This window comes from Staurois parvus, unplaced genomic scaffold (assembly GCF_062004578.1).
Source record: "Staurois parvus isolate SC_StPar_1 unplaced genomic scaffold, SC_StPar_1.0 ptg000526l, whole genome shotgun sequence".
Classification (NCBI taxonomy): domain Eukaryota; kingdom Metazoa; phylum Chordata; class Amphibia; order Anura; family Ranidae; genus Staurois; species Staurois parvus.
In genome coordinates this window covers 290,912-312,461 of record NW_028318322.1, presented here as the reverse complement: position 1 = coordinate 312,461, position 21,550 = coordinate 290,912, and the positions used below count along the sequence as shown (strand labels likewise).

The following is a 21,550-nucleotide window of genomic DNA, read 5'->3' as shown; positions in this document are numbered from 1 at the left end:
CAAGAAGACATTGGACCCCATCCTAGACTCTGGTACTGAGGCAATGTTGGTCATGTATTGGTTGGTCAGATTCTGGCAATGAAGAAAACACACGGGAACATAGCTCAGTTAGTGAATGATGAAAATGCATTAAATGTTCAGTCAATGCTCCATAAAAAAGGATAAAGATGAGAATGATGAGGAATACAGTTCAGTCATTGCTGCTTGTCTGAAGAAATGTCCAAAGGTAAAATATTCACAGGCCTTCTAGGTGTGTTCCTGATGGACATAAGCACTAAACCCAATGAATCCGATCATTAGAGTCTTGTTTGTTCAAAGTTTTTTTTCAAGTAGCATCATGTCTTCCTTTGTTTGTGGGAAGACATTGGGACTGTGAACCTAATGGGACAGCTGTGACTTCTTTAATATTGCCCCTTCTTCTGGAGTTTCCTCTATGCAGCTCAAGCTTGTGAATCCTCTGGTGACAGATTAGCCTGGAATTACCTGTAAAAGCTTTGTCACATTCTGAACATTGATATGGCTTCTCTCCAGTGTGAACCCTCTTATGTATAACAAGGTTTCCCCTCCATTTAAAAGTTTTATCACATTCAGAACACTGATATGGCTGCTCTACAGTGTGGACCTTCTGGTGTGCTATGAGAACTGACTTCTGTGAAAATGTTTTATCACATTCAGAACATTGATGTGGTTTCTCTCCAGTGTGAATCCTCTGGTGTCTGATAAGATATGACTTCCATGTAAAAGTTTTGTCACATTCAGAACACTGATATGACTTCTCTCCAGTGTGAATCCTCTGGTGTGTGATAAGATATGACTTCCATGTAAAAGCTTTGTCACATTCAGAACACTGATATGGCTTCTCTCCAGTGTGAACCCTCTGGTGTATGATAAGCTCTTTCTTGGTTAAAAAAGCTTTGTCACATTCAGAACATTGATATGGCTTCTCTCCAGTGTGCATCCTCTGGTGTCTGATAAGATTTGACTTCTGTGTAAAAGTTTTGTCACATTCAGAACACTGATATGACTTCTCTCCAGTGTGAATCCTCTGGTGTATGATAAGATTTGACTTCTGTGTAAAAGTTTTGTCACATTCAGAACACTGATATGACTTCTCTCCAGTGTGAATCCTCTGGTGTATGATAAGATATGACTTCTGTGTAAACACTTTGTCACATTCAGAACACTGATATGACTTCTCTCCAGTGTGAATCCTCTGGTGTGTGATAAGATGTGACGTCTGTGTAAAAGCTTTGTCACATTCAGAACACTGATATGACTTCTCTCCAGTGTGAATCCTCTGGTGTGTGGTAAGTTGTGACTTCTGTGTAAACACTTTGTCACACTCAGAACACTGATATGGCTTCTCTCCAGTGTGAATCCTCTGGTGTATGATAAGACTTGACTTCTGTGTAAAAGCTTTGTCACATTCAGAACATTGATATGACTTCTCACCAGTGTGGATCCTCTGGTGTCTGATAAGATGTGACTTCCATGTAAAAGCTTTGTCACATTCAGAACACTGATATGGCTTCTCTCCAGTGTGAACCTTCTGGTGTGTGATATGTTTTGCCTCCATTGCAAAATCTTTGTCACGTTTCAAACAAGAAATAGCTTGAAATGACTCCTCTTATGTATACATGGGTTGGACTTTACTGTAAAGCAATTGTCACTTCCAGAACACTGAAATGACTTTTCTCATGTTGTCCTCTGAGGTTGGATCAGTGTTGAAGAGGACCCAAAGCACTTATGACATTTAGAACACTGATATGACTTGTGTCCTGTGTGACTCCTCCAGTGAACTGCAATAAAAACTTTCAGTCAATTACAACACCCAGATGTTTGGTTTCCCATGTGACCGAGTTGTATTCACGAAGACCAGCATGAACAAAAACGTGGCTCATCAATCCACCTGTACAAAAAAAATAAAAATCAGAATTCTATATAAAAGGGCTAAAGTTGGTTTTTATTTTTAATGATCATTATTAAATATATCTTATATATCATCGCGGGCTGTGTCAGCATTATGGTTGTCCTCAAAGGGCCAGTTGTAACTGTAAGACTTGATGTCCAGAGCACCTCACCCCCCCCCCCCCCCATTACATCAGATGCCAAGAACCCCACACCCTCCCTAACATCACTGTGCACATCCTTTGGGGGCAGAGCTGGAAAGCAGAAAGTGCAGGGTCTGGAGGAGGACCAGAGGAGGAGTTGACTCAATTACCAGAGTCTGCTGAATGCTGAGACCAAGGGAGGTGAGGATGAGGGGATGCTGCAGCTGCACTGAGAGGTACAGGATTTGGCAGAGGAGTTCTTTTCTCCTCTCTGCTGCCGACTGCTGAGACAAGGTGGGGGAGGAGACAAGGGGGTACCTGCAGGAGAGGTGCAAGGGCTACATGAAATAACTTAGAAGGCAGGATCTGGATACAGGTGTTTGACACCTGTGTTATATATAAAGAAAGCATATGTACATCATCATTTGTATATATATATTGTGGGAACTCGCTTCAAGTTTTAGAGCTTCTTCAAAGCACACAGCAACTCGTTTCTTTTTTAAGGGCCTTTTTGCCCACTTTTATTTACAAAAAGGTTCACATAACACAAATGCTTCCCACACAGGGGTATCCACGATCAAACAAATTCAGCCTTCTGGCTCTTTCAGCTACATAGCTCACTGTCTGTCTCCTGCAGACTCTTCCCAAATTATGACCACCAGCACACAGCTAGTCTGGCTTCCACCTGCCTCCAAGGCAGAGACCTCCCGTCTGCCAGGCTGGAGCCCTCCTGACTCCGTCTGCCGGGGTGGAGCCCTCCTGACTCCTATCTGCCGGGGTGGAGCCCTCCTGACTCCTATCTGCCGGGGTGGAGCCCAGAACCATGGTTAGGACTCTATAAAAAGGCCTGCACACACCTGTGCAATCAGTGTGCTGGGTGTTCTCAAAACACAGACCCTGGATTGGATATTTCATCCCTCCCAGATCTCTTTGAAATCTCCAGGCTCCAGATCCCAAAACAAACTTAATGAATAAATGAGGAAACGGAAAAGTCAGTTTCCTCTGCAATACATAAACTCTCTGGAGCCCCTCAACCTGCCTGGTTGAGAATCCAGGGTTTTCAGCTTTATTTTGACCGTGGCAGGACACCGCACTGCCACATATCCCCCCCCCTTTGTTTTGACCCCGTAGGGGGCAGAACACACAAACCTAAAACCCTTGCTTTAGACCTTCTGTGCGGGCTATCACCTGTAAAGGTCCAATCCTGGATGACTTCATTTTCAACAAAGGGAGACACTACTCCCTGCCCCAAGAGGTGACTTCCCCTGTCTCCCCTTACTTGGGCTCTACGACATCCCCGTGCCTTTTTACGAGTGTGCTTCCAAAAGCGCGGTCTTTCTAATTTCCCTAAGACTATGCTAGTCCTTTTACCACTAGGGGGTTCACAAATCTCAGTACCCTTTGTAACCTGGGGTTGATGCCTAAGCTTTAAGTGCCAGGTACCTGTAACGTTACAACGTGCTCCCTCAATTTCCATTAGACCAGCCCTTTTTGCTTTATTTAATTTTACAGGGGATATATTTTTAAACCCTTTAGTAACAGACATGGGCTCTTTTATTGTGGCATCAAACTCTATTAACATCCCCTTGTTAAGCTTTGGGCCAGTTCCCTTAGACCTTTCATTCTTACAACTTGGGCGTTTACTGGACCTTTGGAAAACTTTTCCAGAGTGACCTTCCTGAACCTGTAGGGGGCCTATTACTATACTCTTAACCTCTCTTGTGTCTGTTAAGCACTCATTACCTCTTTCAGGATGACCAGCTACCATGTCAACTTGACCACCAGGTCTACCATTCTTTTTGTTATCACACATAGTAATCAGACAATCCAAATTCATCAATACATTTCCCTTTTTATCAATACCAAAATTACTCTGGTCAGAGCTCATTTCACTAGTAATTGGCAGGGCAGTTTCTGGAGAGGAATCACCCACAGTGGAGTAGGCATCTCCCATGGAAACATCACTATCCACCGACTTCAGTGTCACAAAAGACTCTGCCAGCAACTGTCCTGATGCCAAACCATCCTTACATAATTCTACATTTGGGTAGACGACCCCAACCACATCACATATACATGTGTCTTCCGGCACTTCTGCCCAAACCTCTGTCCTGTCCAACAGTACTCTGGTGTGCCTCTCATACAGATTACTGCTATGAAGCAACCCAGCCATGCACTGAAAGACAATTTTCACCACTACCAACAAGGATGGTATCACAGAATTCCTATATTGACCATCTTTGTTTTGTATAGCCTGTAATACCCAGCTCCGATTAGCGGGACTCCACTGTACCAGCTCTCCCGAACATGGAAGAGACAGCAAGGTATACACCGTCTGTACACTCCAGAAGTCTAACATTTCCTTCAGCAGGTCTGTTATAAAAATACAGCCTGATTCCGCACACAAGACCTTCCTGGAGACATGGAGACACTCATTTACTGATGCCTCAGAGGTGGTGCTTCTTAACGAGGCTTCCTCTCGGCTGGAGGTACCCAACACAATAACGTGGGGCTCTCCCAGAGCGTAACCAGGTGTGGGATTCACCCAAATACTCTGAGGCTCAGTGTCAATGAGCTCTTCCACATCTCTATGGATATCAGTTTGGTACACCACACCATTAACTCTTTTATGGGCTTTGGGCAAAACTTCTGCTGAGTGTTTATCCTCAATGGTGCCTTTTACCAACGGTGGGTCAATTTTGGCAGCGACAGGTGTGCCCTGGACTAATAGCTGCTCCACAGTCCCTCTATTCAGCACAGCAGAAACCATGTCCACCCCATTGTTACCCACAGAGGCATCTTTTATTAATGCCAACAAGCTTGTTGCCCATCTGTCCCAGTCCATCGTCCCTGTGATCCCATCAGAGGTACTACGCAGTACCACTCCAACCGCTGAAGGAGACACAGAGGGACAGAGTGGCTCTGTATCAGACCCATTACCTATATCTTCATAATCCATATCACACTGAGAGACTCCATTTCTAGGCACAGCAGGTTGCAATTTCCTACTCAAACCACCGTGACCTAGTGGCGTGCCATTCACTACAAAAACTTTTGCATTAGTGGATTGCATTGACCCATCATTATGAATACATTCATACCTTTTAGATTCACCATTGCCACACTGAAATAACAAATTCTCATCACTCAATTCAGATACGCTCTGGTCCACCAGAGCAACACCATAGTTATCCTGGGTTACCTTAACCACCGTTGCTAGGGGAGATAACACATCCTGCTTAGTGGTCACCCCTACTACATTTAATTCAGCATTCTGTTTATAGGACATTGGTGCAACCCCAATATCAGTACTCTTCACATTTTTAACCGTTGCCTCCCCACTAAAAGCATTATACAGAGGCAAGTCTCTCTCACAATCACCAGCAGTGGGTTTCCCAACTGGGAGTATCCCAAATTTATAGCAGAGAGTCTCAAAGTCAGTCTCAATCAGTGCATTAGTATCTCTCACATTTATCTCAAAAGTACCAGTCTTACCCACCACTGCAACAGGCTTCACCTTCACTTGAGTGCGTGGGATCTGGATCCTTTCTGTCATCTCCTCTGCTTGGCTTTGGCCAGCCAGTTCATCCATGCAGCTATAGGATGATACTGTGGCAGGCACTTCTGACTCCTTGGCACCCCCTGCAGGCACAACAGGTACTTCCTCACTGTTGCTAGAGGTGGCTGCCAACATTTTTAAACACGAATCTGGGCTTGCAGATGAAGACTTTTGCCCAGTACCACCCTCATCAGTGGTATTCCATAATCTGGGGCAGGTAAAGATACCATGCCCAAACTGACCACATTCCAGGCAGGGTATGGTTCCACCGATAACCTTCTTGGGATACGGAACCACATCTCCCTTGTAGCCCCTTCTCCTGGTTGGCAGGCTTTCTCCTGTTGCTATGGGAGATGGCACTCTCCCAGCTGAACTTTGTGGGTTCCTCCAGATACGCTGAACTCTCATCTCTGCGTTGCCACAATCCTCTGCAGACGACACTTCTCTCCCAGGGTCCGCAGGCCTGAAGTAACATGTGTTGCTATAGGCAACCACATTTTTCTGAAACTTTTGGGCAGCCTGCTGCTCCTTCCTGGAACTCCAAGCAGGCTTCCCAATTGCATACCCAGACCATTGTCTGGTTCTGTCACCTTGTACTGGAAGCTGGGATAAAGGGCATTTGGAGACAGTGTGCCCCCATTCACTGCACCGCAAACAGCGCTCTTGCGGCAGTATCTTAGCCGAACTTTCAACACTGCATCCTCTTTCAGGCTTAGTACTCTGCACACAGAAAACTGGTTTCCTTTCAGCAGCATTGCCAGGGACAACAGCATGCACTTCCCACTGTGGCAAACTTTGTGCAGCCATGTATGGGGCTTGTTCTGGTGGTAACAACCCCTCCAGCCACAGGGCTCTGTCTATCATTTCAGAAAATCTTGCTTCTTTTTTGAGTTTTGACCGCCCCATCTTTGCAGTCACTCCACAACACTTTTGCACAGTCCTGGTACACAATGGAGCACTGTCTCTTTAAGGAAAGTTCCTTTTCTCTGCAGGATATCCTCACCTGCACACACTGATAGTGTAGAGTCATGCACCAAACACAGTTCAACACATGAACTTACTTCCTTGCTGGGATCTCTAGTTCTGCCCACTGCATCCTCCACCATATGTGGGAACTCGCTTCAACTGGTAGAGCTTCTTCAAAGCACACAGCAACTCGCTTCTTTTTTAAGGGCCTTTTTGCCCACTTTTATTTACAAAAAGGTTCACATAACACAAATGCTTCCCACACAGGGGTATCCACGATCAAACAAATTCAGCCTTCTGGCTCTTTCAGCTACACAGCTCACTGTCTGTCTCCTGCAGACTCTTCCCAAATTATGACCACCAGCACACAGCTAGTCTGGCTTCCACCTGCCTCCAAGGCAGAGACCTCCCGTCTGCCAGGCTGGAGCCCTCCTGACTCCATCTGCCGGGGTGGAGCCCTCCTGACTCCGTCTGCCAGGGTGGAGCCCTCCTGACTCCTATCTGCCGGGGTGGAGCCCAGAACCATGGTTAGGACTCTATAAAAAGGCCTGCACACACCTGTGCAATCAGTGTGCTGGGTGTTCTCAAAACACGGACCCTGGATTGGATATTTCATCCCTCCCAGATCTCTTTGAAATCTCCAGGCTCCAGATCCCAAAACAAACTTAATGAATAAATGAGGAAACGGAAAAGTCAGTTTCCTCTGCAATACATAAACTCTCTGGAGCCCCTCAACCTGCCTGGTTGAGAATCCAGGGTTTTCAGCTTTATTTTGACCGTGGCAGGACACCGCACTGCCACAATATATATATAAAAAAAAATTTTAAATTAAACTAAATTGTATTATTTAAGTTTTTAAGTGCACACAGTATATCCAACATTCAGCCCAGACAATGGAGTCATACATTCTAATGTATAAGCAGTTGTGGCAATGTTACAGATCATACAGAACAATAACTTGCTTTGTCTCTGGTGTCACTTTTACTTTCTATAAACAAATGAAAAGAGAAAAAAGAAGCAACGTAGAACAATTCACCTGTACATGGCAAGTAACTCTCTCCAGTACATACATAGATAGCTGACTCCGTTCAAGTAGGCCTGTGTCTACAGGATCATACACCAATTATCGGCCTCCAATGTAGTCACCATTTAGTAGGGTACAATTGGATGGTCCATTTTTAGGGGCCTAAAAAAGTCAAACCTATAAAAACCTATGACAAATGAAGTATGGGGAGTGAGTACCGGAGTATCCAGCCAGTTCTGCCAGAGAGACATAAGTCTCCTAGGAGAAGTTAGGTTTTCATGTATTATTATGGGGTTCACCTGCTCAATCCATGCCTGGTGGGAGTATGAGTTGATAACCAGAATGTTTGGATTCGATTTGCAGGTACGTTCAGAAAGTACATCTAAGGATCCAAAAATTGCAAGCTTAATCACAGCTAGGGAGAGACTTTGTTCAGTTAAAAGAAAAACTTCAAAGACAAGTGAGAAAATGTAACTGAGAAGCTGAGAGGAGGGCTAAAAACACAAAAAATACCCCCAAAGATCTATCCTAGAAATTCAGTCTAAAATGTAACAATTACACCAAGAAAACCCTCAACTGAGGGAAGAGATAATGACACCAAAGATACAAATGGAGCTCAACAATCAGGAAAGAGAATCAAAGAGGATGATTTATACAAAGTACCCATCAAGGAACAACAGACCGGTGAGACCAATCAGCTTCCGAAATGTAACAAGACAAAGACCAGCAATAGCCAAGACAACTCTACTAATCCTGAGACCACAAATAGTGATGGCCGAACACCCCCCTGTTCAGGTCGCGGTCAAACATCTGAACCTACAGAATGTTCTACAGTAAATGTCGAACACGAAGGACTGAGAGGTGTCTTACCGCATCTGAGTATGAAGATACCGCTCAGTTACTAATATCCAGCATGAGTTATATGATGAAGTCACGCGGTATTTTAGTAGTGAGACATTCATTCATGTTCCTGGTGTCAGTGGGGCTCCCCACTGACAGCTGAATGTCAAAAGAATTGTCAGCATTGCCCAGCAATTAAAAAAAAGCAAGCCCATCGAGACTGGTATGGATTTTGAGAGGAACCTTCCATGACAATTTTTTTTTAACCCCTTCCATATCGGGCACTTTTACCCCCTTCCTGCCCAGGCCAATTTTCAGGTTTCAGTGCTCTCACACTTTGAATGACAATTGCGCGGTCATACAACATTGTACCCAAACTAAAATGTTATTATTTTCTTCACACAACTAGATCTTTCTTTTGGTGGTATTTAATCACTGCTGCAGTTTTTATTTTTTTGCTAAATTAACAAAAAAAGACCAAAAATTTTTCAAAAATACATTTTTCTTTGCTTCTGTTATAAAAGTTTGCAAATAAATAATTGTTCTTCATACATTTAGGCCGAGATGTATTCTGCTACATGTCTTTGGTGAAAATAACCCAAATTAGGATGTATTTTTTAGTTTGTAGGAAAGTTATAGAGTTCACAAACTATGGTATAGATCTGAATATTGATCAATCCTGAAGTACTGACAGCCAATCTCATTTCTTGAGGTCCAAGAATGTCAGAACAGTACAGATACCTCCCAAATGTCAGGACAGTACAGATATCCCCCAAATGTCAGGACGGTACAGATATCCCCCAAATGTCAGGACGGTACAGATATCCCCCAAATGTCAGGACAGTACAGATATCCCCCAAATGTCAGAACAGTACAGATATCCCCCAAATGTCAAAACAGTACAGATATCCCCCAAATGTCAGGACGGTACAGATATCCCCCAAATGTCAGGACGGTACAGATATCCCCCAAATGTCAGGACAGTACAGATATCCCCCAAATGTCAGGACAGTACAGATATCCCCCAAATGTCAGGACAGTACAGATATCCCCCCAAATGTCAGGACGGTACAGATATCCCCCAAATGTCAGGACGGTACAGATATCCCCTAAATGTCAGGACGGTACAGATATCCCCCAAATGTCAGGACAGTACAGATATCCCCCAAATGTCAGGACGGTACAGATATCCCACCAAATGTCAGGATGGTACAGATATCCCCCAAATGTCAGGACAGTACAGATATCCCCCCAAATGTCAGGACAGTACAGATATCCCCCAAATGTCAGGACAGTACAGATATCCCCCAAATGTCAGGACGGTACAGATATCCCCCAAATGTCCCCTTTTTGCAGAGTAGACAGTCCGACGTACTTCATAAGAGGCATGGTGAGTTTTTTGAAGTTGTATTTTTTTTGTCAGAATTTTTCGGAAAATGAAAAAATTAAAAAAAATGATTTTCACAATTTTTTTTACATACTGTCACCAGTGTAGTACAGCGTCATCATATAACTGGCATGGCGGTGATCAGGGACACTGACTGGTGACAGTATGAAAAAAAAATATATATATATATATATTTTTTTTATTATTATTTTTAAATTTTTATTACATTTTTTTCTTTTTTATTATTTTTTTTTTTATATTTCACTATCTCCAAAGTAGTATAATGTTACCATAGTAAGTGATCAGTATTTTTATTTTTTTTTACACAATTTGCTTATAGCAAAGAATTACTTTGCTATAAGCAAGCATTTACCTGAATGAAATCGATTCATTCAGGGTTTTTTTTTTTGTGTGCTTAGCTGTGATTTGGCCACAGCTAATCACATGACATGTGCATGTGATTAGCTGTGACCATTCACAGCTAGACACACTAGTATACAATGGATGGCATGAATGAAGCCATCCATTGTATACAACTGTCATGTGACCTGCTGTGATTGGTCACAGCAGGTCACATGGTATCAGCAACGGGGGCTGGTACTCAGATCTGTCATCGACCATGTTCGAGGTACACAGCCGGTGAAAGATTGCGCTGCTGCGCGCTCTGCAAGTGCGAAAACTGTGCATGTGTGGGAGGACGCCATATGGCTTCCACCTGGAAATCTACAGCCTTTTCCTGGCCACCAAACGGCTATTGGCCGGATGGCTATTGGTTAACAATGGCATGGGGGTCCCCCCAAAATCTATACCAGACCCTTATCTGAGTATGCAGCCTGGCAGGTCAGGAAAGGGGTGGTGAGCGCCCCCCTTCCTGAACCATACCAGGACACATGCCCTCAACATGGGGGGGTGCTTTGGGTTGGGAGCCCCCCAAAGCACCTTGTCCACATATTGATGGGGACAAGGGTCTCTTTCCCACAACTGTGTCCTGTGGTTGTTGTGGTCTGCAGCCTGGGGGCTTATTGGAATCTGAAAGCCCCCTTTAACAAGGGGACCCCAAGATCCTGCCCCCCCCGCCTATGTGAAGGAGTTGGCGGTATATGATACTGCTACCCATTCACAAAAAAAAGTGTAGTGTAAAAAGTGATAGGACAAAGTCTTTGACAAGTCCTTTATTAAAAATAAACATTTAAAACAAAATGTCCCCCAAAGTAGATGCAACATTAATCACGATCCTGCCACCACCGCTACCCAAAAAAAGGGGAAAAAAGCTCTGCTTGCGACACTGGCTCCCGGCTGTCTGACAGCTGGGGCCATGACAACAGTTTTTATATACCCCGCCCCCATGTGACATCACCACACACTGTGATTGGTCAAAGTATTGCACCTGACTTGTGGTTAGGTGCATTGCTTTGTCCAATCACAATGCACTGTCAGGACGCATTGCATTGTGGGGCATGGTGGGCAAACAGCTCACTGAACACCCATACTTTTTGTGTTTGCTGAACACACGAACGGCCCATGTTCAAATCAAACTTAGGTTCAACTGGAACATGAAGCCCATCCCTACAAACAAACAGTCATCAAACCACAAGAACAGCCAACAAACTCCTGATTCTTTTTGTTATTAATAGACTCCAATGGGAAATATCTAAACACCAAACGGCTCTTCCCAGGAACAAGAGACAACAAAATTCAAGTCCAACAACTGAACAAGCGATAGGAGTCATCAATGATCCGTATTTCACCAACCCCAAACATATCATCATACACACCGACCCAAACATATCATCATACACACCGACCCAAACATATCATCATACACACCGACCCCAACATATCATCATACACACCGACCCAAACATATCATCATACACACCGACCCAAACGTATCATCATACACACCGACCCAAACGTATCATCATACACACCGACCCAAACATATCATCATACACACCGACCCAAACATATCATCATACACACCGACCCAAACATATCATCATACACACCGACCCAAACATATCATCATACACACCGACCCAAACATATCATCATACACACCGACCCAAACATATCATCATACACACCGACCCAAACGTATCATCATACACACCGACCCAAACATATCATCATACACACCGACCCAAACATATCATCATACACACCGACCCCAACGTATCATCATACACACAGACCCAAACATATCATCATACACACCGACCCAAACATATCATCATACACACCGACCCAAACATATCATCATACACACCGACCCAAACGTATCATCATACACACCGACCCAAACGTATCATCATACACACCGACCCAAACGTATCATCATACACACCGACCCAAACGTATCATCATACACACCGACCCAAACGTATCATCATACACACCGACCCAAACGTACCATCATACACACCGACCCAAACATATCATCATACACACCGACCCAAACATATCATCATACACACCGACCCAAACATATCATCATACACACCGACCCAAACATATCATCATACACACCGACCCAAACATATCATCATACACACAGACCCAAACATATCATCATACACACAGACCCAAACGTATCATCATACACACCGACCCAAACATATCATCATACACACCGACCCAAACATATCATCATACACACCGACCCAAACATATCATCATACTCACCGACCCATACATATCATCATACACACCGACCCAAACATATCATCATACACACCGACCCAAACGTATCATCATACACACCGACCCAAACGTATCATCATACACACCGACCCAAACATATCATCATACACACCGACCCAAACATATCATCATACACACCGACCCAAACATATCATCATACACACCGACCCAAACATATCATCATACACACCGACCCAAACATATCATCATACACACCGACCCAAACGTATCATCATACACACAGACCCAAACGTATCATCATACACACCGACCCAAACATATCATCATACACACCGACCCAAACATATCATCATACACACCGACCCAAACATATCATCATACACACAGACCCAAACATCCTCCAGGGACAAAAGGAAACCTCTGCAAAAAAACTATTACAACAGAGACTGCACAACAAAAATGTCCTCACTCCAACATCATACTGTCCTCCCTAATTCCAAGGATGGACATAACAAACAGATAAAACCAGGTCAGAGCTTACCATTTACCTGACACAACATCATTCCATCATGACCCAACACCTCTATGACTACAAACACCTCAACTAACAAGGGGGCAGTCAACTAGCAAGACAACTCAAAGATATTGTAATGAATGGAACTCACAACCCGGGATCTGGCACAAACTATCTCAGATGGACTCAATGGGGTTGATTTACTAAAACTGGAGTGTGCAAAATCTGGGTCAGCTGTGCATGGCAGCCAATCAGGTTCTGACTTCAGCTTGTTCAATTAAGCTTTGACATAGCTGATTGGTTCCTATGCAGAGCTGCACTAGACTTTGCACTCTCCAGTGTCATCATAGGCTGTGTCCAGAATGACCACCCATCCCCCATATCAGCTGGCTTCAATGTTATATCTCACTTTGCTGCTAATGATGGCAATGCACCTTTCTCCTCAATGGTCCCATTATTAGGATATGACCCCAGAGTTCCTGATTATAGACTGTCATACTTCACCATCTTTATCATCCAAATGAAGGAACATTTCTGCTGCTGCATATGTAGTGGGTGGTGGAAACTTCCATTTTGTCTGTAAACTTCAGACAGACCTACTCAGTGGTGTGACTACAGATAATCCCTCAATATCGCCTCTCCAAGAATAATGTCCCTTCAATCTAATATTCCTAAAACATCTCTACAAGTCTTCTGCCAACAAAAACGTCTTCATGATACCTTTAGGGCTAAAGCCCAAACCTTTCCCCAGAAAGTCCATCTTCCCCGATGTCAGTCCAGCTGAGGAGAAGGTGAGAATTCTGTCTATTTCTGTTGATGAATCATCTGTTGGGATGGTTGGATGAGTGGGAGATCCCTTGTTGCAGCGTTGATGTTTCCTACCTCCCCTGTGGCCGGATCTCTGCTGTTTCCTTGATTCCGATGTACAATACGAGGCCGGTGTTGTCCCTCTATAGATCCTAATAAAGTGCCTCCAGCAGAGGAGGGAAGTGATGGGTCAGAGGCTGTAGAAGAAGCTCTAGTGAGCAGTCTAGATGGACGAGGTGAGTCTTGTGTAGGTGGTGCTCCAAGAGTACGCCTGATTAGTAGACGTTTAGATGTTGGACTCCTTCAGCTGCTCGGCTGACAATGCAGACTGCAGTGTAGACTCCACCTGTGTGATCTGTACAGCCAGAACAGGTTCTTCCTTCTGGAGAAATGAACCTGGAGAACAATGGAGCTTTTGTTTAGGACTTGTGTAAACAGACCATTGAACTCCTCCCTGTCCACAAACAAAGCTGGGGCCAGTTTACCTCCTAGCCCCCGCATAATAAGCTGTGCTTTCTAAGATTCAGCCAAAGCTATCTTTTTACATAGACAAGACAGTTGTCTTTTTAGGAACTTCTCAGGAGGACTTTGATCTGGTGTCATTTACCCAAAAAACCCTTCCCCTCCTCCAATAAGAACACCCCCTTTCTCCCCCATAGAGGACACCCCCTCCCCCACTAAAGACACCCTCTCCACTGAAGATACTCCATTCCGCTCTTTTCCTCCACTGAAGACACCCCTTCCCCTCCTTTCCTGCACTGGGGACACCCTTCCCCTTCCGAGGACACTCTCTCCCTTAGTGTTGTCACCCCTCCCCCACTCAAGACACTCTTTCCACTGAGATCACCCCCTCCAGTTTAAGAAGCTCCGAGTAGTTCTGGTTATTAAGGATACGTGTGAATGTGGTAAAACCTTGAGATTGGAAATAATATTTGGCCTTGCTCCACATTCTGTCAATCAGTGCTAGAGTGGGGAACTGTGCTAGGGCTTTGAACTCACCTGCTTCCAGGCATTCCACTAAATGATCTGTGGACACAATCCCTAGAAGAAGTGACCTGACCGGGTCTGGGTGTGGATTATCCTGCCAGGCTGGAAAGTGTTGTAACTGGGCCATAATATAATAAAGAGAAGGATTGGGAACCTCAGGGCCTCCCATATCTGTAGCCTCCTGTAGAGTTTCTAGTTCAATCTGAGGTGTGGCATCCACCAGATTAAGGAGCCAAACACCATATCAAATCTTCTAAAGATCCGTATAGGAATCCAAACAGGGATGTTGTGCAGAATATAAAGTTATTGAGGGGCCCAGATCATTCTGATGAAGTTACACCTCCCTACCACGGATCGAGGGAGTTTAGTCCAGCTAGTTGTTTTCTGTTGAAATGTTTTAATGAATGGATGTCAGTTTAGATCTGTATATTCGATAGAGTGGGGTGAATGATAATACCCAGATATATAAAGGAGGCCACTATTTCAATCTGCGCAGCTTCAGGTGGTATGGGATGTGTAAGGGTGTCCAGTGGGAGAAGGGTGGACTTATCCCAATTTATTGAGAAGCCGGAGAAGGAGCCAAATTCACTGATTAATGTCATTAGGTGTGTCAATGACACGCAAATGTATCACCCAAAAACAGAAGGGTGTCATCGTCATAGAACGCTACTTTCTCCATCTGCTCTCCTCTACAAAAACCATTTACCTGGACCCTCTCCAATGGCAGCCACCAGAGGTTCTATCACTATAGCGAATAACAGCGGGGAGAGAGGACAGCCCTGCCGTGTCCCTCTGCCTAGTGTGAATGAGATGGACAGGGCATTGTTAACCCGAATGGGCACAATAGAATAATTAAATCCACAAAATGAAAGTGTTCCCCAGGATTACATTTCACAAAGACTTGCCAAAGGTATCGCCATTCTACACTGCCAAACACCTTAGCAGCATCAGGAGACAAAATCACCGTCACCCATTGTCACGGACTGCCAGTGCCTCTCCCATCCCCCGCCATATCCCTCCACCCCTCCCTTCCCCCTTGCACATTCTGAAGTCTGGGGAGCTTCCATGGACAATGCTGGGCCGGCCGTTGCCGAGGCAACCTAGCCGCGTCCCACTTGATTTTCAAAACTCTCGCACAGGAAGTAGCCCTTCTCTCTCTGCTCCTGTCCATGCGGCTGGAACCATCTTGCTCCCAGAAAGATGCTGGGAGGCTCGGGTGAGGGGGACTGAGCCTCCCCAGCCATTCCCCCTGCAGACCCCAAAAGGTCAGGACTGTAGCCCTCTACAATACCCATGGGTTGGGAGTCTCCACAGCTCTGCATGAGCCTTCTCCTCAAAGGTCAGACCCCACAGCTGAGACCCTGCCAGTCTGTAAGCCTGTCTACTGGGCACCCTTGCACCCTGTCTGCTGCTGAGTGCCCTGGGAGCTGCTGCTGAGGGAGCCTGCACACTGTCCGTGGCTGCGTGTCCCTGGAGGCTGTCTGCTGCTGAGTGCCCTGGGAGCTGCTGCTGTCTGCTGATCACTGGTTGTCCCTAGGATGCTGACTGCTGGTCATCCCTGTCTGGAGCCGCCTGCCGCTGAGGGTCTGCAAGCTGCTTACCGTGAGTGTCCTGAACTGTCCCCGCTGTGTGCACCGACCACCCGTGTCCTGAACTGTCCCCGCTGTGTGCACCGACCACCCGTGTCCTGAACTGTCCTTGTTGTGTGCACTGACCACCTGTGTCCTGAACTGTTCCTGTTGTGTGCACCGACCACCATGTCCTGAAATGTCCCTGTTGTGCGCACTGACCACCTGTGTCCTGAACTGTGTCGGCTGTGCGCACCGACCACCCATGTTCTGAACTGTCCCCGCTGTGTGCACCGACCACCCGTGTCCTGAACTGTCCCTGTTGTGCGCACTGACCACCCGTGTTCTGAACTGTCTCCGCTGTGTGCACCGACCACCCGTGTCCTGAACCGTCCCTGTTGTGCGCACTGACCACCTGTGTCCTGAACTGTGCCTACTGTGTGCACCGACCACCCGTGTTCTGAACTGTTCCCGGTGTGTGCACCGACCACTCGTGTCCTGAACTGTCTCCGCTGTGTGTGCACTGACCACCCGTGTCCTGATGGCATGCCTGGAGTATAGCTACCTGTGGTGCCCCTGAGTGTTTGAGCCATCACAACCCGTTGAGTCCCCGTGAACCCAATGACCCTAGAAAGCTGGGTGGGAGCTGTGCTGTGGCCAGTCTCCACAGCTAGAGTCCCGTTGAGTCCCCGAGGCCCCTGCCCAGGGGTAGATTGCCGCCTGTTGCTCGAGACCCCTGCCCAGGGGTAGATTGCCCCCTGTTGCCCAAGGCCCCTGCCCAGTGGTAGGTTTCCGCCTGTTGCCTGAGGCCCCTGCCCAGTGGTAGGTTGCCGCCTGTTGCCCGAGGCCCCTGCCCAGTGGTAGGTTGCCGCCTGTTGCCCAAGGCCCCTGCCCAGTGGTAGGTTGCCGCCTGTTGCCCCGAGTCTCCAATCCGCTGTCCAGTCATGGAGGGAGCTTGGCTGAGGCCCCAAGCCTAGGGGGGAGATTGCCTGCCTGTCGCTGAAGACCCCCCGTGCCTGGAATCGTCCCTGGTTTGCGCACACATCACCCTCCCTGCCATTTCCCCATTGAGTGTCTGTCAATTTGTTGCTTCAATAAAGTTTTCTGTGTTCCCCATCTTCTGTGTGCTCTGTCCTGCCTACGCTTCCGTTACACCCATATTATCAGAAGGGATTTGAAGGTTAAGATAAAGCCTATGACTATTGATTGCTGTAGATCTGTTAGGAATGAAACCCGACTGATCCGGGTGAATAAGCGTAGAGATAACCCTAGTCAGTCTGGTCACCAGTACTTCAGTAATAATTATGAGGTCTGAGGTCAATAGCGATATGGGCCGGTAGGATTCTGCTAAGGTTGGGTTCCTCCCTGGCTTCAAGTACGACTATTATTGCCTCAAACATGGGGAGGGAGTTCTGTTCCAATGCCACCTGGAGTATTTTAAGTAGTTCAGGTAGAAGTATTCCCCCAAAAGATTTGTAAATTTCCATCAGCAGCCCATCTCCGCCGGGAGCCTTGGAATTGGGGTATGAAGCTCCAGCCATCTGCAAGTCTTCAGGAGTGAGTGGTGCATTAAGCTTTTGCCTTTGTTGAATAGTAAGTTGAGGAAGTGTTAAAAACTCCCACATGCTAGAGTCATCCGAAGACACTTTGGTAGAGTAGAGCGTTTCATGAAAAGATCTAAAGCCTTGTAAGATGGAGGGAGTATCTGTGACCAATTGAGTCGAGGGCAGTTTTAAAGAAGAGATATGAGAAGATGGTCACTGAGCTTTTGCAATGATTGCGAGAATATGACCCGTCTTTTCCCCCTCCTCAAGGCTTGAGAAGAAAAAATGTTTATTTTCAGCATGCTGAAGTTGGACAGTGCGCAAAACCTGTTGTGCCGCAAGTACCCCCTCTCTGTATCAGGGTTGGTATTGCTAAGATAGGCTCGTTCTGCCTTAGCTACAGATTGGCCGGCCTCAACGTCCCACTGTCTGGAGTTAGTCTTCATTCTGGAAATGTCTTTGATACACGTGCCTCTAATATATGCTTTCAAAGCATCCCAAACAATCATAGGAGACGTTGAGGCCCTGATTTACTATTGGGCGTGGGCGCATATCTGTGGGCGAACGTCTAATTTTTACAAGCGACCGTCTACTTTTACCCCGCAACGAGATTAACTATTGAGCAGCATCCATAAGTAGATGCCCAATCGAATTTACTAACGAGACACACGCCAGGAATCAGACTCACAAAGCAGACTTGGTAAGAGGCATGTCTAACACCATGAAAAATCACTGCAGAGACGTTCACATTGAAATTTGCTTTGCCAAATATCAGGACTTCACATTAAACAATATCTTTAAAAAAAATTAAGAATGTGTTAAAAATTGTTTTTTAAAAACAAATCAACACAGTAAAAAACTAGACGCCCGTGCAGCTTATTTGGCCGATATAACTGAGCATGTGCAGAACACATTTTAGACGTCCTCTGTGGGCGCTTGCTTTTTAGCCACTGCTCAGTAGTAAATCTCAGTGTGGATTCCTTTGACAGCCGGCACTCGGTGGCGTCTCCTGTGTGTGGATTCCTCTGACAGCCGACACTCGGTCACGTCTCCTGTGTGTGGAATCCTCTGACAGCCGGCACTCGGTGGCGTCTCCTGTGTGTGGAGTCCTCTGACAGCCGGCACTCGGTGGCGTCTCCTGTGTGTGGAGTCCTCTGACAGCCGGCACTCGGTCACGTCTCCTGTGTGTGGAGTCCTTTGACAGCCAGCACTCGGTGGCGTCTACTGTATGTGGAATCCTCTGACAGCCGGCACTTGGTCACGTCTCCTGTGTGTGGAGTCCTCTGACAGCCGGCACTCGGTGGCGTCTCCTGTGTGTGGAGTCCTCTGACAGCCGGCACTCGGTGACGTCTCCTGTGTGTGGAGTCCTCTGACAGCCAGAACTCGGTCGCGTCTCCTGTGTGTGGAGTCCTCTGACAGCCGGCACTCGGTCACATCTCCTGTGTGTGGAGTCCTCTGACAGCCGGCACTCGGTGGCGTCTCCTGTGTGTGGAGTCCTCTGACAGCCGGCACTCAGTGGCGTCTCCTGTGTGTGGAGTCCTCTGACAGCCGGCACTCGGTGGCGTCTCCTGTGTGTGGAGTCCTCTGACAGCCGGCACTCAGTGGCGTCTCCTGTGTGTGGAGTCCTCTGACAGCCGGCACTCGGTCGCCTCTCCTGTGTGTGGAGTCCTCTGACAGCCGGCACTCGGTCACGTCTCCTGTGTGTGGAGTCCTCTGACAGCCGGCACTCGGTCGCATCTCCTGTGTTTAACAAACAGCACTCGGCATATCTTTATGTAATCTAATTAGATTTCCTTAGTTCTAGTGATTCTATTTTTGTTTCTTATCCTTTATAATTATTTCTGTAATGATTTTACTTATTTAGAAGGTCTAGATAATATTTATTTTGACAGCTGAATGTAAAAATAAAGGTCTGCATGGGTCCCCCCTCTCATCCATACCAAGCCCTTCAGGTCTGGTATGGATATTAAGGGGGAACTCCATGCCAAAATAAAAAAAAAAAACAGCGTGGTGACCCCCTCAATATCCATACCAGACCCTTATCCGAGCATGCAGCCCAGCAGGTCAGGAAAGGGGGGGGACAAGCGAGCGCCCCCCCTCCTGAACCATACCAGGCCACATGCCCTCAACATGGGGGGGGTGCTTTGGGGAAGGGGGGGCTCCCCCCCAAAGCACCTTGTCCCCATGTTGATGGGGACAAGGGCCTCTTCCCCACAACCCTGGCCGGTGGTTGTGGGGGTCTGCGGGTGGGGGGCTTATCAGAATCCGGGGCAGGCTTATCAGAAATGGGGCGGGGTTTCTCGGATGAGGTCCCCGGCTGGCCCCCCCCTAACCTATTTAAGAGCTGTCAGCGAGACTTTTTTCAGAATGCTGGAAGCCTCTGACGGGACCAGAACTTTTTTTTTCTTTTTTTGGATCGCCGCCGTGATTGACGTTGGATCTACTTTGGGGGACATTGTTTTAATAAAGGACTTGTCAAAGACCCTGTACTGTGTTTTTTTTTACACCACACTTTGTTTTTTTGTGAATGAGTAGCAGGATCATGTACCGCAGACTCATTCATGTGGGGGGGGGCTGGTATCTGGGGGCTTCCAGATTCTGATAAGCTCCCCACCCGCAGACCCCCACAACCACCGGCCAGGGTTATGGGGAAGAGGCCCTTGTCCCCATCAACATGGGGACAAGGTGATTTGGGGGGGAGCCCCCCTGCCCCAAAGCACCCCCCCATGTTGAGGGCGTGTGGCCTGGTATGGTTCAGGAGGGGGGGCGCTCGCTCTCCCCCCCTTTCCTTACCTGCCGGGCTGCATGCTCGGATAAGGGTCTGGTATGGATTTTGGGTGGAACCCCACGCTGCTGTTTTTTTCTTTAATTTCGGCGTGGAGTTCCCCCTTAATATCCATACCAGACCCAAAGGGCTTGGTGTGGATGGGAGGGGGACCCCATGCCGTTTTTTGTTTACATTTTGGGGTGGAGTTACCCCTTAAGATACATACCAGACCTGAAGGGCTTGGTGTGGATGGGAGGGGGGACCCCATGCTGTTTTTTATTTATTATAGTGCTGGTTTTTAAATGTAATTCTCCCTTTTTTTTCTTCACTATAGCTCAGAAATTCACCTGTCACTTCCCCCAGCTAAAATAAAAAGTTTTCTTGGAATTTATATCCCTAAAGGAAACAATGTTTACTTTGAGTTTATTAAAAGATACAAAGTTTTCTGTAACTTCGGGGAAAGTGACTTCTAAGCTTGTGAACTATAGTGAAGAAAAAAAAAAGGCGGCATTTGCATTTGAAAATCAGCGCCGACATACACTTTGTATTGTGAAAAAAATTATTAACAATTGTGTAAACCGAGGCATTATTTTCAATGGATTTTCATTCGGAAACCAAAAATTCCGTTAACCGAGGTGTTGGTAAACCGAGGTACGCCTGTATTAGTATTGTAATCCTTTGTATTGGGATACATAGAACCAACATACATCAGAACTGGCAACATAGCACAACATTTGTGTCACATTGGAGACATCTGGCTAGTTACACTGACCTTGCCCAGGGACTTAGGGTGGATTCACACCACAGAAATACAGGCAGGATTAGTGTTCAATGCTGGTTTGCACTCCACCCCCTTTTGGGAAAGTTTATCA

At 46.4% G+C, this 21,550-nt stretch overlaps 1 protein-coding gene across 1 annotated transcript in view; it reads right to left on the bottom strand.

The window, feature by feature from the left end:
- The window catches only part of LOC149451659 (uncharacterized), a 285,430-nt gene that overhangs the window by 198,681 nt on the left and 65,199 nt on the right, over positions 1-21,550 (bottom strand). Inside the window, exon 8 of the mRNA XM_089690355.1 lies at positions 511-1,570. Coding sequence (XP_089546481.1) covers positions 511-1,570 — 1,060 coding nt within the window. The remainder of the gene's footprint in view (positions 1-510; positions 1,571-21,550) is intronic.